Source organism: Pollachius pollachius (assembly GCF_949987615.1).
Source record: "Pollachius pollachius genome assembly, chromosome: 5".
In the NCBI taxonomy this organism is placed as follows: domain Eukaryota; kingdom Metazoa; phylum Chordata; class Actinopteri; order Gadiformes; family Gadidae; genus Pollachius; species Pollachius pollachius.
This window is the reverse complement of record NC_136938.1, coordinates 8028211-8045669: the sequence shown is the minus strand read 5'-3', so window position 1 is coordinate 8045669 and position 17459 is coordinate 8028211. Positions and strand designations below refer to the sequence as shown.

Below are 17459 nucleotides of genomic sequence, written 5' to 3'. Positions count from 1 at the left end.
CGTCAGAGCAGAGGCGGAAACCGCGCCAAGATTTACTGGGTTGCCAGATTTGTTTCTTTTCCTGATTCTAGCCAACGGTACGCGGTCAAAGTGAGCGCCATTAGTGGCCATTATTGTAAAAACATTGATTGACTTAATGAGTATTTAGTTATGTTTAGCGTAAAGTACTATGTAGTAGCTAACTCTTTGTAATGTATTATAAGCATTATTTGCTAGTGTGACACTACAATACAGGTCATCCCCTTCCTGTACCTTTAATATTAATATTGTTGATTGATTTATATTCCTTGGTGGCAGATTTTCATAAATAAGGGTGGCAGATAGTATATAAGTGGAGCCCAACCAGTCTGGGGTTTTAAGGCCAATCACATGCCCCAATTGTATGCATACTGTGTGCAACCGTATGCTCGTTGTAAGGGTAGCTGGAGTAGGCTACTACAAGCAAAAAGTAAAGGTACCGGTATGGAATTTGGAACGCACTCGCTATTCAACCCACCTGTGTGTGTGGGGGAGTTGTTTTCGCCATAGGTGCCGCTAAAGAGAACGAAATTGAGATTTGCCACTTCGAGTTTTAAATTGGATTTCGTTTATATTCATTTTTATTTTCTTCATATAATTATGTTAATTCGATTTTGCATTTGTTTTATTGTGCAAAGTATTGTATATTATAATTATGTATAACATAATAATATTTAATATAATTGTATTATATTATATAAATGGAGCGGCCTGCACTGTGGAGAGATGCGGAGTTGCCGCCTGGTGGCTCTGTATCATCGACGATGACTGCAACATCCCCTGTAGTCTCCTAACGAGCAGCAAGGCGTAACTGGTACCCACGCCACCTCTTTGGACGGATGCGTAAAAAAGGATGTTTTTCTTTGACGAAAGGGAGCGTCCAATATATAACAAGATTTATTCATTTTTCCGTTTGAAGAATCCGGTATTTGACCAGTTATTTTCACACGCCTTTATCAACGTGACATCATTTTCAGTGAGATAAAAGGATGCTAGTCCTGAACGAATTTCTGATGTGATGCATTTCTGTGATGGAAAAATCACTCAACTAGAATGGGTAACAAGCAAACAACGTTTACCGATGAACAGTTCGAAGCCTATCAGGTGAGATCCTGTGGTTTGTTCCTTACAGTGTTATTGGGCTCTAAAGAGACATTCATTTTCTAGGCGCTTCCCCGGGAATCATACAAATATACATTGGCTCTAGAGTTTACCGTGAAACAAATCAATATCACTTATTAAAAGCATGGGGGCATGTTTTCTTTAACAGTTTATCCCTTGTTGATTGTGTCGACTACCCTATCTTGTCTGATAAATATAGGCGTATAGGCTAATATAACGTCGTATAATATTAGCATTCTCTTCAGTCAAGCAATCTACAATGCCTTGTTTGTCTCTCCTGTTGCTGTTGATTGAGGAAAGCAAATCAACTGGAATATCATCTATATGTACACTGATCAGCTGGAATATCATTTATATGTTCCCTGATCAACTGGAATATCATCTATATGTACACTGATCAGCTGGAATATCATTTATATGTTCCCTGATCAACTGGAATATCATCTAAATGTAAACCGGTCAGATGGAATATCATCTATATGTTCACTCATCAGCTGGGATATCATCTATATGTACACTGATCAGCTGGAATATCATTTATATGTTCCCTGATCAACTGGAATATCATCTATATGTACACTGATCAGATGGAATATCATCTATATGTACACTGATCAGCTGGAATATCATCTATATGTTCACTCATCAGCTGGGATATCATCTATATGTTCACTCATCAGCTGGGATATCATCTATATGTAAACCGATCAGCTGGAATATCATCTATATGTGCACCGGCCTCCATTCTACTTCCTCTGGTGTATTTACCCTCCTAGTCTGACTGGACTGCTCTTTTATTTGCAGGACTGCACTTTCTTTCCCCGAAAAGAGATCCTACGGTGAGTTGGCATTGTATGTTTACGTACTATATAATAATAATAATAATAATAATAATAATAATAATAATAACTATAATAAAAAAAATATGATTGTGATAATTATTATTAAACTCGCCCATCCCTGGAGCTAGTTTTGTGTTGTTTCTTTATGTACGTATGTATGAATGTACGTATGTATTTTTGCAGTGCCACACACAGTAATGGTTGTCCTTGCAGCCCCAGGCCTACCAGCCTACCCTACCTATCGGGTAAGGTAGGCATTCCGCTTCAGTGGTCGAAACACAAACGATACATGATTTAATAGTTATTAAACCGGCGACATGGAACACTCAAACGTCAACCCCTGACATAGGAGAACTGCTCTTGTTGCTGTGGTTCCGACGCGCTTTGAAGTTGTTGAGTGACACCAGGCTCCTGGAAGAAGGGGACGGCCCTCTAAAGAGGAGGGACAGGGTTACACCTTCCTCTGGAAGGGACACGCCAACCTTGTGGCGGGAAGCAGAGGAACAGAAAGAGGCCATATCCTCCTGCAATGATACCTTTGGTTGCCATATTCGAAAGCCACTGTTGACTCAGAAGTGGACAATATCTTTGGACTACAATGGATTACTGCAAGCAGCCATCGGGTGTGTGCGCGTACGTGTGCGCGCGTGTGTACGGTTACATAAGAAACAATCATGCCCACCCATTCGTGACTTTTCAATGAGTGTAGATCTGCCCTCCTGACCCCATAACGTCGGTGTCATCACCACTGTTTGCCCTCGTGCTCTCTCCCTTGCTAACCTTCTCTTTCTACCGTCCAATCTCAGAATGAACACTGCACAGCGAGAAGAGAACAGGCTCCCCTCTCCCCTGCTCTCCCTGCCACCCCCTCTCCCTCCTGCCCTACCTACATCTTCCCTGCTCACTATCCCCTGCACCCCCCCAGAAAACCCCATCTTCCCTGCTTTCCTCTGCTCCCATTATCCGCTGTTTTCCCCAGCACACCCCCCCCGCTCTCCCCTTCTCTTTACTGCCCGAGGACTCCCTCTCCCCGGCCCTCCCTGCTCTCAGCACCCCTTACACTCTCTCTTGCTCTACCTTCTCCTGGAGCATTTCCAAGGGCATGTATCTCTAGCCTCTGCCGTTATTTTCGCTGGTCTCAGTATTCTAAAGCCATTAAAATCCTGTAGGGTTGCCAGTGCACGTCCAATCAGAATTACGGGATGAGCTCACCCCAGCTGCCAAGGGAAAGCTGTGCGGGTGCTGGATGTTGGATGGATCTTTGTTTCAGCAGTCCGCAATTTGTTTAGTTTAAGTGTGCAGGACACTGGTTGTTCTTAATGCAAGACTGAATAAGATTTACACCTGCAGAAATGCTTTGTTAATGAATTGTGTCCGGCTGGTATTCTGTTGGCCCAAGTCATTGTCATATTCTATTCATTAAGAAGCCCTTTCACTCCTTTTCAATTGCCTTTCTGGATCCAAGCTTCATATTCTATAATCAAATAATCAACCCAGTGTAAGCAGTTTTTAGTCTCTTTTAGTCTGCCTTTTGCATGCGGGTAATTATATGATGCTCCCATGTAAGACGCTCCACCTTTAGAGGGAGATATATCACTGCCAGCCAGATGTGCCTCTGGGCTTCAATAGGACCGATGGCTTAGAGCATCCATCAGCCAATCAGGTTGTAAGCTTGCTTGATTAGCTAATCGCACTCTCACCTGGTGGCATGTCATGGGACCTTTATGCAGGGAAGTACGGGTTATTTTCCAGTAGCGCCTGCATCGGCGTACAAAAACGATGCATCCATTATTTCTCCCAGAACAGCTGCGGTTTGTACCTCATCAGACATCCTCGGGTTTGAGGGCTGAAACCAAATCTGCCACTTTGGTCCACTGGACCAAAGTACTGGTGTAATCATCTCATTGGGGTAAACTGGTAATGAAGACCGCAGAGATATGGGACCATATCTTAGCATAGGTAGTGGAACGTAGAGGTTAGAGCGGGTTGACTGGTAACCGGAAGAGTGCTAGGTCGATCCCCGGCTCCTTCCAGCTGAATGAAGAGGCGTCCCTGAGCAAGAAACCTTACCCTGACTGCTCCTGACCAGCCGGTTGTCGCTCTGCGTGGTTGACTCCGCCATCGGTGTGTGAATGTGTGAATGAATGGTTGGAAGTCGCTTTGGATAAAAGCGTAAGCAAAATCCCCCTTAAGGTAAATGTAGCGGACAGAGCAGGGAGCGGACAATGGAGGCTGGATGGTAACTGGCAGGATTCTTGCTCTGGGTGCAAGATGGGCAGGGGAAGAAGAATGAGCTGACGTCTGAAGACAGATTCATCAAACTAAAGTGGTCAGGGGGCTTCAAAACGTGAGCTGTGCTGAAGCGTTGCTTTTGCTCCTCAAATGCAAGCTTTGCCTCGACGAATGATTTCCTGGTGAGTGCATTTATGGGGGCCGCATTGAAGCGCATGCCTCTGAGGAGGCAGCGGTAAAAGTTGGTGAATCCCGTGAAAGGATTTAATGGAAAAGGCATTTGGTTAAAGGTCAGCGGAGTGAGTGTGTGTAATTGGCTATTGCAGGTACCACATTACCTATATCTCAACGCCAAACGGTGTGCAATTGAACAGTGTTAAATAGACGTTTGATATATCCTGCAGAGAAACAATGAGTAAGACCTTCCTTAAAGAAGCTCTTCGGGAGGGAGTTTAATTTCATGACTGTTTTTAGGTATTACAATCATTATTTCATTCATACAGTAGGTATGTCCATTCCCTACTCAAAAATTTAAATGCATTCTCAAATGGCACTTGAAAGATACTTTGCTATTCAATTTACTTATATTCAGTGGGCAATTATTCCAGTGATTGATGGCTCGATACATAACTGTTCTCTTTAAAGCATTTGAGTTTGGACTACGAGTCTGTGTGGCAGCCTGAGTGCATCGATGGCCCAAAGGAACACCACCATGCAGCCTCACCCAGCCCCAGAGCCTGTTCAGGCTCGAGTCGGGCCAGCTGAGGCTGCCTTAACCAGCCATCAACACTGCATACTCCACAGTGAGGAGTAAGGAACACTGCAGTCTGCCGCAAAGAAATGCAATAAATGCTGGCATCCAAGGAGAGTGGAGAGATCTATGGGGCAACCAAAACAGGTTTAACCGATTTAAAGATGAATAGAAATCTGCAGGGAAAGCTTTTCTCAGAGGACCATATGCTTTTGGTTGACCTCCAATCAAATTGAACAAGGGCAAAGAGAGCAAGAGGGTTACTCAGTTATTCAAATCTGATTGGCTGGTGTTTAAGTTAAGGCCATGCCCATATTTGAAAATGGATTGCCTCGCAGCCAAGGCCAGAATGAAATTCATTGCTAAATGCATGAATGAATGAATGAATGAGTACCTGAATAGTCTCACAGGGCTAGCTTAACATCACTTTCATGAACTGCAACAAACCCGTAACAAAAAGTGTAAATGGATGAACTCTTATGTTCTTTTTACGTCCAACACCCAATACAGCTCCGCCCACTTTGCAACTATATATTGGTTGGGCAGCAACATTACAACACACACACCCCCCTCCACCTGCTAGACAAAGCTGCAGCTGAGCCAGACTAGATTTTATGGCGCTATGATGAGAAATAATGAAGGCAGGGCTGGGCTGAGTGCCAGGACGATAAGGCTAATTTGCAGTTAGTCTGAGTTTCACACCCACAGGTAGAATGTTGTCCTCATCGGTAGGAGAGTTCCCGGAGACGAGGCTACAGACACCTGCTGTGGACGAAGGAATAGATTTTACCTTTGTTGTACTTATTTGTTTAGTTTTTATTCACATTTGGTTTTTCTTCACTTTTGGTCCTTCAATTACTTTAGGTTATTTTGGCATAGACTGAGACATGTGCAAATATACCTTTTTTTGTATTACCCAGATTCATATAAGTTGTTTAATTCCAAATTCATCATTACATTGTGCAGAAGGGGAGCACACTGGGTGAACATTTGCTTTCCCCTAGCCGCTTCCATTGACCATTGAGTAACAGTAGCCAAGCTCCTGTTCATATGAGGGAAATACAGAGGGTATTTGGAATAAAACAAAACATGTCTGAAGACAGGCTGAAAACAATGTAAATATCCCTTGGTGTATCCCTTTAATATGTGTGTGTCTGTGTGTTTGTGCGTGTATGTATGTGTTACAGGTTACATGGTCGATACCGTGAGCTGGCTCCACATTTAGTGCCCTTGGATTATACCAACAACCCGGACATCAAACTGCCCCTTTCACTTCTCGTCAGCATGCCTGAGCTGAAGGTACTGCTGGGAGATTGGGCCTTAGTTAGGAGATCACCTCCCACCCCATCTTCAAGCCAAGAAAAATGTTGTGTGATCACAGTGCAAAGAGAGATTCTTTCTCCACATTCAATCTGGATTGATGAGAGATATGTATTTGTCTTGACAGAATGTCTTGCTGAATCATTGTTATTCTCATGCTTAGCTCAAAGTTCTACTAGTCAAAGACATTGCATTTCTTTTATCAAACAGGATTCGTTGCATTATCCAAATCAAAGTTAACTGGTACTCGGTCACTATGTCAACATCACTTTGCGGTACACAAACCTGTATGTGTGTGCATATCAAGTAGGGATTTCTGCCTATGCTAAACAGGCTTAGGCAGTTGTGATCAGGATGTGCCATTTGTGTAAACAGATTCTTTTTTTTTTAACCTAGATCAAATCTAAATTAAAAAACGATGGAGAATATAGATATTTTGTCTCATATAAACAGGGCCAGTCATGCCAATGAAACACAGGGACCTTTATAATATCTGCCAGATTGAGCCAAGGCTCATAAGCTTCTTCGAGATGATACTTAATAGTGGTTTCTTGTTCAATGATTAGTGCTTGCATAGTAATGTGTATTTGTGCTTGTGTGCATGATTTAGAAAGACTTACAGAATGCGTTTATGTGCACTCATTTTTTTAGATAATGTATACTCTAACCTTAGTATTAACAACATTGTCATATTTATATTGTTTAGTACTGTTTAAGACATATTGTTCCATATTGCTCTGTCACTGGTAGGAAAATCCCTTCAGAGACCGGATAGTGCAGACTTTCTCTGAGGACGGTCAGGGGGATCTGAGCTTCAACGACTTTGTCGACATGTTCTCGGCACTGTGTGAGTCGTCCTCGAGGGAACTCAAGACGAGATACGCCTTCAAGATATATGGTAATCAAAGTGGTTGTGCCTGTGTGTGTTCAGTGATGCAACACTTTAACAGGGAATGATGCATCACCTCAACTTGTGTAAAATGTCATCTCCAATTAGATTATGACCTTATAAAAAACAAATGCCATTACAGCTGAACATAATTGACGTTATTGGGTTCAGTGGGTTTCGGCAGAAACGTTTTGTGCGGCAGCCAAGGCTGTGGCTGATGGGTTTCTACTTGTTGTGGCCTAGATTTCAACAGGGACAACTTCATCTGTAAGGAGGACCTGGAGAAGACCATTAACAAGCTGACCAAAGGGGAGCTGACCCCGGAGGAGGTCACCCTGGTCTGTGACAAGGCCATCGAGGAGGCAGACCTTGACGGGGACAGCAAGCTCTCCTTTGCTGACTTTGAGAACATGATCTCCAAAGCTCCTGATTTCCTGAGGTACAGAGAGAGGGCTTATCAGGTTGATGAGAAATGGGAAGACAAATGCAAATATATGGTTACAGATAGATACAATTAGTTGAATGTAGATTAGTATATGTGTGTGTCTATAGCAAATGTGAATAAGTATCTAAAGCCATAACTTTAGATACTAGCCTTTATGTTTGTGCGTGCATACACACACACATTAATATCAGACGCACAAACGCACACCCGCCCACACACACACACACACACACACGCACACACACACACACACACACTCACGGGCCACAGAAACCAATAAAGTGCCTGCAGGATCAAAGTGTTTTTTACTGCCAGGACAGACAATTCATCACCACACAGTAGAGGGTTTCATTACTCTGCCTAAACCATGAACAAACAATCCTGCAGTAAAACTGAATCTCGCTCTATTTCTGAGACGCTTGAGTTGGCCGCCCGGTGGATGTAACCATAAATCCATCCATCACTCGGGAAAAAATCATTCCGGACTCTCCAGCAATACTTGGACCTCTTCTCCCGGCTGAGGTCAGAGAAGAGGTACTGTTTTGGTGGGGCGAATACAGAGAGGCTCAGGAAGTGCACTGAACGGTTCCTAAATGATCCGCACCCCCCAACCGCCCAGCATGCTCTCAACAGGCTCCCGTAACTATCACTGCCTCTATGTTGAATACTGCCCAGTCGCCTCAACCATATCCTGCTACTTAGTTTTATTATCTATGTTCCAATTTTGAAAAGCCGGAAAAGTCTTGGGTGGTTGGATGCTATGATGAATGAAACCACATCTTTCTGGCTGTGAATTGGCCTACAGCTAGGCTGAGGGGATCGAACCTCAAAACAATAATCTGGGAGTTGAACACTCTAGAACCTACAAGGTATATTCCCTGGTATGCTCTGCCCTGTCAGACACTGGTTACGTAAGATGGTCAACATAGGATTTATGTTGTCTGTAGTAGTAATTCCTCTTCTCTGTCTTTTTGCTCCAGCACATTCCATGTACGAATCTGAGGGGCGGTCTCATGGAACCATGGAGTCTTGTTGAAGTCTGGCTCCGATCCCTGGGCTGGTGTGTGTCCTTATGGCCTGGGAATCAGTGATTTCAGAGAGAGATGCTTCGATGGGGGCCTCAGTCTCAACCACACGCCTGTGCCCGGCCTTCCCAGTGCTGAGCCCGGCCATGGGCCTTCAGTGGAGATCAGGAGGAGGAGCTGGATAGCAGTGGACCGGAGTGTCCTGTAGCTGTTGGATACAGAGCTAGCTAGGGCTACCTGTACGCCTTCTCTTTCTTCAAAGAAGCACAGGCGTTTCTTGCCAATCCACACCGTACTTAAAGGGATGACCGTGACTTTTTATCTTTCAAGGGAGATATTCACTACTTGCATGGTTCTTCTCTTTATTATTAACCTAGGAAACCATGCTAATTCATTGTGGGATCGTTTTGTTATAAGAGAGGATTTTCTCTGCACCCTAGCAGATGGCTTTTTGGTTTTGTGTATCAACATTCAATATGTAAATGTTCTGCTCCTGTGATGTACTGCTGGGAGGAGGAGTTACCAGGTGGACGTGACAAAGATGAACCACAAACAGGGCTTATAAGACTCACGTGCTTTTCTATATTCAAAAAAGCACACTTTAGTACTAAGGGCAAAACCGTCGAGCTATGCAATCGTTCATTATGAAGTGCATGGATGCATTGTAAATTGCTTCTAGATGTTCTCGTTATTCCCCATTTTGTGAAATGTACCAATGCACAATGACAATCATACCTAACTGGTGTTCAGTTGATGGAAGGGCTCTGTTGTCTGCTGTAAAATCGTATGCTTTGAACATGTGTTCCTTTTCTGTATGATAGGGCTATAGGCTAGATTTGAAATAAACAATTTATCTGTGAATGTTTTTGCGCCATGCTTTATTCGTTATTTTTCCTAACCTATTGAAATGATTGCATCTCGCAGCATTGACGTGCAACATGAACACTCTACCTTCACATTTTAAGAATGGCAACAATACCCCTATTAGCAAAGTCTAATCATCATCTTGGTAGTTTGTCTCAAGCCCTGTTAAATATTTCTAAAGCAGAGCTAGGATTCTTCTTGGTACCCTCTAAATTACAAATGCTCAGAGTTCATACTGTGTATAGTTCAAGATGATGTGTTTTTTGAAGTTCCTCAATGACCATGCACATTGGACACGGCCTTACATTTGACCTCAGCTCCGGATAGATGACAAAGAAATGATGCCCACATCCTCAGTGGGCATCATGTGTAGAAATACTCAATAGACCGTAAGCCTTTATTTTAATTTATTTGCAAAACCAGTTCCACCCATGTTATTAAAGTGATCTATCAGGTTCTGGTTTGAAGGCATGATTGATGGGAATTGTTTCACAGCACAAAGCCAACTCTTCCGGCTTTGGTTGGTCATTGAGTTTCTCCCCTGCCTTTCCTCTGTCTCCTCTCGTTTCCTTTATAGGCACCAGAGCCAGCTGCTTCCCACAGATACCCCGTCCCCTGGTTTAGCATCTGCCAGCCTTTACCCACCGTATCTTCCTGCATGCTGTCCCCCATACAGTGCCAGGGGGTATGGGGATTACAGCTGCAGCCATAACATGAGAGTGGTTCATTTCTATCATTCTCATGGGAGGTATCTCTGTCAACAAATGACAATGAATAAGAATGGTATGTAGTACATATTAGTATGTTAGTACATATTAATGAGAGGATTGAGATATTCATTTCTAGTTCTTTTTCGTCATAGTTGTTCTTTTTCTTGGATGGAGAAGATGAAATGTGGACGAAAGTACTCTCCCCTTCTTGCCAGACCTGTCTCTAATTCTCAACTGTTCTTGATGAGTTACTCAGGAGGCAATTAGAGGTTGGGATTAGCATTAGATGGCTTCTTTCTTTCTTGTATATTTCAATAGATCCTCCACAGACAACCTGGTCTGTGTGCCAATCACATCCATTTATCTCATCCCACCTGTTTCAACGAGAGAGGGTTAGTCGGAGTAGGCCTTTTTTGATTTGCTTCCCTGTGATATGGTTGCACCTTTTAGGAGTGAATAACCTAGAAAATATTTAAGATTTTAAAGGAATAGGACCGCCCTTGTCATGTGTTTTTAAAATGTCCTAGAAATTCAACTAGATTTGAATCTTCCTCAATACAATCTTGTGTGTACTATCCAAGATATTATGGGACTTTTTATTTTTGGTTGCTTAAGATCTCAACTTTTGCCTGTCAGAATGTTATTTTTTAAGTGATGTGTTAAAAATAGACAGATGATTGATTGCAGAAACGTCATGATGGCAGATACATAGAAGCATCCACACAACAGCCTCAAATAGATGCCAGCTCAATTTGTTAAAGGTTCCAGTCAACATCAAACAGATCGATAACATAACTGTGTTGGGATTCTCACCTGATACCTATCCCTTACAAACACATCGATGGAACCTCCTTTGGGATGCTGTTAGCCTACATGTAAAGAAAATAATTGTCACTTTGTACTGCACTAATGGAAATATTGTTATTGTTGTGCTATACCTTAGCCATCTTTAAGGGACATGTCCACATTCTGGCATTGTGTTTCCATTGTACTGATTTCCAGTAAAGTCTGTAGAATTATGGGTATAGGGAGGGAAAGTGAAACAGCTCTTTCTGCTGGCTGCGATCCAATTTCAGGGTGAAATGCATTGATTTTCCCCACAGGGCTTGTACATCACAATGCATCATTGGATTTTTTTTGTTGGCGAAACTACACCATATTGAGTAATAAAGATACTAGAACTGTAAATCGGAAATCAAAAGAAAATATACCGCAACTGTTCTAGGGTAATGAACATTTGTTTAGCCAAATCTAGATTACAAACATTTTGTATAACACAATAACAATTACATGTAATATATATAATATTAATTAACTTTGACGGAAAATTTGTTATACTGCTCATACTCTCTCATTATCTCGTCTGGAGCAATATAAACATCGCCTAGTCAATGTATTGTGTCATTTTGTTGCTACAGTGGTCAATGAAACTCACAGTAGGCATGCCATGTGAGGGAAACTTTAACAAATGTCTAGGCGCCAAATCTATATTTTTTTATCAGTTCATCAGGTTTTCAGCTGCCTGACCAAATTCTACTAAAATGACAGCAAGCACTTGTTTGGAAACAGCAAAGTTTATTGCACAGTAGCAACCGCATCACAAGATCAATACTATATTTCAATCCAAAAATAATATGTTGAAGACTTTGAACACTGTCATTTCAATGGAAAGTCAGATGTGATTTTCCCATTTTATGAAACGTGGTGTTAAATCAAACGGCATCAAACTGCACACCTTGGTTCACAGTCTTGTCTGTGTGTCTGTAAGTAATGTTGCTCACTGGAAGCCCCAGCAGCAGACTGGCTGTGTGACTCTGTGCCACAGCGGGGGGGCGGGGGGGGGCTGGCTGGTTTCTAGGAGGTGATGGACACCATGTTGTTGGGACTCAGGATTTCAATCCAGTAACCATCAGGGTCTTGGATAAACGCCAAGCCTTTCATTTTACCTGAGACACAAACGCACACACAGTGACCTCATTATCCTCAGTTCAAGACCCAAGTCATTTAACAGTTCTTTTTTTTATTTTTTTACCATAAATAACTTGCAATTGTAATAAATTCCTTGTAACATTAGCCAGAAGCTTTGAATTGGTGTTGAAAGCAACAGTTCACCTATCAACAGGAGCTTTGCAGCCGGGAAGTAAAGCAAAGAGGCTAAAAATATTTGTTGCAACACATTGAACATCTTTAATGTGTTGCATCTTTGCATCTTTTCTTTTCAAAAACATCTGTATTCTTTATCCAATTGCGTACAAGGCTACAGAACCACTAGGACATATTTGTACACTTGATCTACGGTCCACAATATGGCGCAATGAAAGAGCCCTATTAGCTCTTTTCAACTTTCTGATTATTGATGCTGTGAATCTTATTTTAAAAATTCCATTTTTGAATTCCATCTAGGCTTACCATCATCGGGTTTCTTGACAAATGTGACCCCCTGCTCTTCAAACACTTTGCAGGCAGCAAAGACATCAGGTACAGCAATACCGATATGACCTGTCCAGTAGAGTAACAGCGTAAGATAAAATGGGACTGGTTAGATGTTGAAAGGGTTTTAGATATTGAAAACACACACATAGACAAACTAATGAAGCAAACTCACCGAAGCCACGAGGATCCGAATTACCGTTGTGATAAGACTGGTTCTCGTCACTCTCAGAACCCCAGTTACTGGAGGGGAGAAGAGGCCGGGTACAGGAGGGAGGGGCGTAGACCAGAGAGGAGACAACTGGTCAAATTCTGGTCTGTATCCAACCATTCAATGATTGCATTGGTAATTGTAACGATTCATGAAATAGTGGATGAAGAGTCATAACCCCCCACACACTATGTATTGCTTTGGGAGTCTTGGAAAGTGAGATTATTTTGAATTGTCAGTTTAACAGTGTTCCGTTAACATAATGGGGGGGCCCATTCAGTTTCTACTTTGATTCAATATAATTGATAAATGTGCATTTCCATTCATAAAGAGTATATTTTTGCGAGCTTGGACACCAAAATATACAACTTGGATGTCTTCCTGAAAAGTAGGGCAAAAATGACGTTCCCTTTTTCAGAATGGTTGGCCAGTTAGGACAACTACCCATGAGACGACTACGGGCCCCATTTGGTGTGAGGAAGCCGGTGAGTGGGTGAACGGTTTCTCTTACTGCGTCAGCTCGATGGTGGCTCTCCTGGAGAAGGTCCAGGCAGTCTTCTCCTTCACGTCGGGGGGGATCTCCTTCTTGTCCTCATAGCCCAAGAAGAAGAGGGAGAAGCGCATGGCGGGGAAGTCAAATTTCTGCAGTAGCCTGGTGGATACGGAGACATACAAATAGGTTCAACTATTAACCAGGTGTTTGTTTACATGCTCTACATTCTGTTTAGCAGTCCGTCTTAGGGACCTGCTGGAGACACTAGTCCTCAGACATTAATTACAATGACAATGGGGCCTTATAACGTACTGAAAACAGAAAATCAGCAGAACAAGAATTTTGACTCTACAGGGTTGGAATATATAATCCCATATAAAGTAGGCTTTATATAGGATTATATATTCCTATTATATAGGAATTGAAAAAAAGAAACAAAAAACTAAGAGACATTTTATACATTTGTTTTCTTTCAGACGGAATGATTATTAACATTATACACATTACATCCCCAATGATAAATTTAGTTCTACTTAATCACAATAGCTCATTGAGAGATGATTTATTTCAGAATCGTAATAGGCAAAATACGCAAACATTAAAAATAAATCTGCCTTTTTGTTATATTGAAAAAGGAAATTATCTGATAATAATTATAATACTTAATTAAATGTAATACTGCTACAGGCTTCATTGTGTTTTTTGTACTAGGTTAGTTAAAGCAGAGCTCTTTAACTAACCTAATATATTTGTTATCAAATAAACTCGTAGAAATGCCTGAATGACCAACTCAATGAGCTCAGAATATAATGGTCCTCAAATAAAGCCATGGGGAAATGGCAGAGTAACCGGCAAACACAACCAACAAACGCAGGCACCACAACATGTCCCAAAGGAACACACCGAGAGACACCCACTAAAGAATATGTTTATGCACCTATAGACCAACATTAATACCCTTTGTAACTTACTGCGCCACTGTATTTTGCTCTGTATTAAAGTAAATGTAGTCTCATGACATTAGTTTGCTCAAACTATTTCCATAAAGCAAAGTGATCTGAATGAAACTGTAAACACAAGGGTCAAAACAATCTTCTGGCTTTAGGGGCGTTTATCAGGACGTAGTCGAGGAATCACTAAAAGACATCCTGGTAGGATACACTGATGCATCCTCTGTCCCCAAGCAATTGTGCGAGACATTCCAGTCAGACTTACGTCATTCCCAGGATTCTGGTGTAGAAGTCTAACGATTTGACTGGATCTTTCACCCGTAGCATGGTCTGCTGCATCATGAAGTCCTGAAACAGCAGAGACACCCATCAGTGGTCATGCATCAGAAGTGAATGCATTAATGGTCATACATTAGAGGCCCTGCCTCAGTGGTCATGCATTAGAGACCGGCCTCAGTGGTCATGCATTAGAGGCCGGCCTCAGTGGTCATGCATTAGAGGCCGGCCTCAGTGGTCATGCATTAGAGGCCGGCCTCAGTGGTCCTTCCTCAGAGGCCATGCCTGTAAATCACTTATTAAATAACCAGCTGTCGCAGGAGATCATAAAGGTAACTTGAAAATTGGTCTCTAGTTTTGAAGTCTATATTATTTTGCATTGGGTTCACATACTCAGCATACCCTGGTTGATGATACAGGAATTGCAACTGTTCACCTCACTGGGTGATTGCTAGACAGGGATCATGGCAAGTCGGTGCTACGACTTCTGAAGAGACAGCTATTTAATTTTCACACTAATGTACAGTAAATGCAGAGATTGGCCAATATGTCATTAACGTTTGAAGGGAGGTTGGTATTGTGACGATGTCCTTTCCTTCTTGCTGCCCTCTGCACCAGCAGGTGCAAGGGGAATGAGTGAGTCCTTTCCAGCTCACTGCTCGTGTAAGCTTCGGCGGTTGGGCAAAAGTGTGTCTGGACCATTCAAGAAACGGGTCAATTTATTGATGCATGGACGCAAATTAATCCAGGAAAGACCATGCCCATAATGATACACATGCTATTCTCAAAACATCCTTTCCAGTTGCAGCCTTTCCTACACATATCCGAGCCAGATTTCAATGCACTTGAATCTAGCCCTATATACAGGGAGATATTCAAAGGTTATGATTTTTTTTGCAGCTTTCAGGTCACCGCCCTGTCCCATCTTGCTACATCGCATCCCAGCAAGCAGAACCCTAGGTCTCCTCTCCTCTTAACCTCTACATTCCAAACATCCAGACCTCCTCTCCTCAGCCTGTAACCCTGTAATCAAGACCGGTGAATATTGTACTGTGTATAATAGCTGTTCTGACTATTAAGAGTAGTCTACAGAGCAGCAAGCACAGAGCAGTGCGATTCTAGTAAGCCTTCAGTATTAAACTCACGTTTGGTTTTACTGGTTTTATATCATAAACCATTTTCCCTACTTATATCACAAACACATGCTAGGGTAAACCCGTTTCTCTCTCCCCTCAGTAAGGATATGAGATAAGAAGGGACTCTGTGAGAAAAGGTCTTCATTCATTAATATGGATATTTATGGTAGTAACCTTTAAGCCCAACTATCTTCTATCTATAGGACATATCCAATATCCATATTCGAGGGGATTTGAAGTAGAAAAAGAGAAATAAGTAAGCAAGTATGTGTCCATAGGACGTTTTGAATCTTGCTTCAATGAGTCAATGCTTGACGTCAACGTAAGGCTCATGCCCCCGGTGTGATTGCAGGTATGTCGCAGGCATTCATAATCGATTATCGAGTCATGACTTGATCCTTAAGACGTTACAGCAAAGAAACTGCGAGATAAGAGCTCAAAAGACCTCGCCAGGAATACTTTTTGGCCAATTGCGATAACACGAACGTAAAGGTAGGTTTTGTAAACAACGAAAAAGTTGTTAGTAGGAGGCCTAACACTGTTGGCTTCACCTGCAATTCGAATCAGCATAGCCGACCCTTGGCCTGCAAACCAACACACATATGCACAGTCAACCTTTAAAACTTTAACATGTTAAGTTGAATTAAACAGTTCGTTTGTCAGGTGCTTTCAAACGCAACCGGGCTATATATACACACACACACACACACACACACACACACACACACACACAGGCACTGTCAGCCATCGTTTGTATGGGGAGGAAGCCAAACGTGCAGTTTTTGGAAGACGAATACAAATTTGAAGTTATTTTCAGAAACTTGAAACGAGACCAACCGCCCTACCTTCGTGATAGGATTTCCATCTTTGCAAGCTGCTACCACGGCCTCTTCCGAGAGTCCTTGGTCACTCATTCTTTCCGATATAGACAACTTGATGTCGAGGCGAAGGAGCTCGGCTAGGCGGGGTGTAGGAATGACAGAAGGCGGTACGTCGGCTCTCAAACCAGAAAGTATCGCGGGACAGAACACCGATCATTCTCGTCCGGGGTTGGGCGCACTCCAATAATGGTATAATGGTGCTTTCGCGATTACCCCGTATGGGCTGGCCTCGGTGAAGGCAAAAGTGGGAGTTTGCATTAAGCCCGTAGCATTCAGATGTCCACTTGATTAATTTCACAAATCAGATTTTGGGATTAATATCAAAAGTTTTTATCAAACAAGCTAAAATCTGGGTTAACGGAACGTTTCACTTTCATATTTATTTCGAACCAAGTTGCTAACCTTGCAGGCGAGGGTCTGTACTCAAATAATTTGAGAAAACAAACTTTGCGAGCTAAAGTGTCCGTAGAGGTTTTGAAATAGACACCGCGCTGGCTGGCCACTGGAAAGTCGGTCTATACATATATCCCCATCTGAAAGCTTAACCCACTTACGTAAATTAGTCATCACCGGGTAACGTGGCGTAACTCCGCCCTTTGCAGGTGATGCTTTCCGGCCCAGTCTCTGTGCTGCCTCCCTCATAAATGTAGACATAACATAGGACTGTGGCTCTACTTACGATTAATATTTCGTTAACATATATAATGCACTTTTCATTGGAGATACTTGTTTTCAGCTGTCAACGTTGATATTAAAAAAGTACGATATTTACCAATTTCTACATAATTACCTGTAAACTACAGAAAATGATCTCTCAGTATTGTTGCTTTATTTAAAAAAAAAAAACTTTTTTACCAACTTCAA

At 42.2% G+C, this 17459-nt stretch overlaps 2 protein-coding genes across 3 annotated transcripts; one reads left to right on the top strand and one right to left on the bottom strand.

Annotated features, from left to right (window-relative positions):
* Positions 1 to 1071: 1071 nt before the first annotated feature.
* On the top strand, positions 1072 to 8621 carry LOC307075686 (calcium and integrin-binding family member 2-like; the record flags this gene model as incomplete). The annotated part of the gene is made up of 6 exons (XM_079736364.1): positions 1072 to 1122; positions 1945 to 1979; positions 6153 to 6264; positions 7036 to 7183; positions 7418 to 7613; positions 8600 to 8621. The coding sequence occupies 6 exons, from the start codon at positions 1072 to 1074 to the stop codon at positions 8619 to 8621; spliced, it is 564 nt and encodes a 187-aa protein (XP_079592490.1).
* A 3164-nt stretch (positions 8622 to 11785) lies between these two features.
* LOC307075508 (lactoylglutathione lyase-like) lies at positions 11786 to 17089 on the bottom strand. 2 transcript variants are annotated; one of them, XM_079736117.1, is made up of 7 exons: positions 16998 to 17089; positions 16560 to 16672; positions 14568 to 14650; positions 13371 to 13511; positions 12824 to 12891; positions 12628 to 12717; positions 11786 to 12164 (listed from the first exon to the last, which is right to left on the bottom strand). In XM_079736117.1, exons 2-7 carry the CDS (start codon positions 16626 to 16628, stop codon positions 12073 to 12075), a joined length of 543 nt encoding a protein of 180 aa, XP_079592243.1. In that variant the 5' UTR covers positions 16629 to 16672; positions 16998 to 17089; the 3' UTR covers positions 11786 to 12072. The 2 variants fall into 2 exon arrangements, with proteins under 2 accessions (XP_079592243.1, XP_079592242.1); XM_079736116.1 differs by lacking the exon at positions 16998 to 17089 and having other exon boundaries at positions 16560 to 16980.
* Positions 17090 to 17459: the final 370 nt, after the last annotated feature.

Coding starts and splice junctions, on each gene's coding strand:
- LOC307075508 (XM_079736117.1), bottom strand. CDS start 16,628: ATGAGTGACCAAGGACTCTCGGAAGAGGCCGTGGTAGCAGCTTGCAAA. Junction 14,651..16,559: donor ATGGAAATCCTATCACGAAG/GTAGGGCGGTTG, acceptor CTGCTGTTTCAG/GACTTCATGATGCAGCAGAC. Junction 13,512..14,567: donor ACCAGAATCCTGGGAATGAC/GTAAGTCTGACT, acceptor CGTATCCACCAG/GCTACTGCAGAAATTTGACT.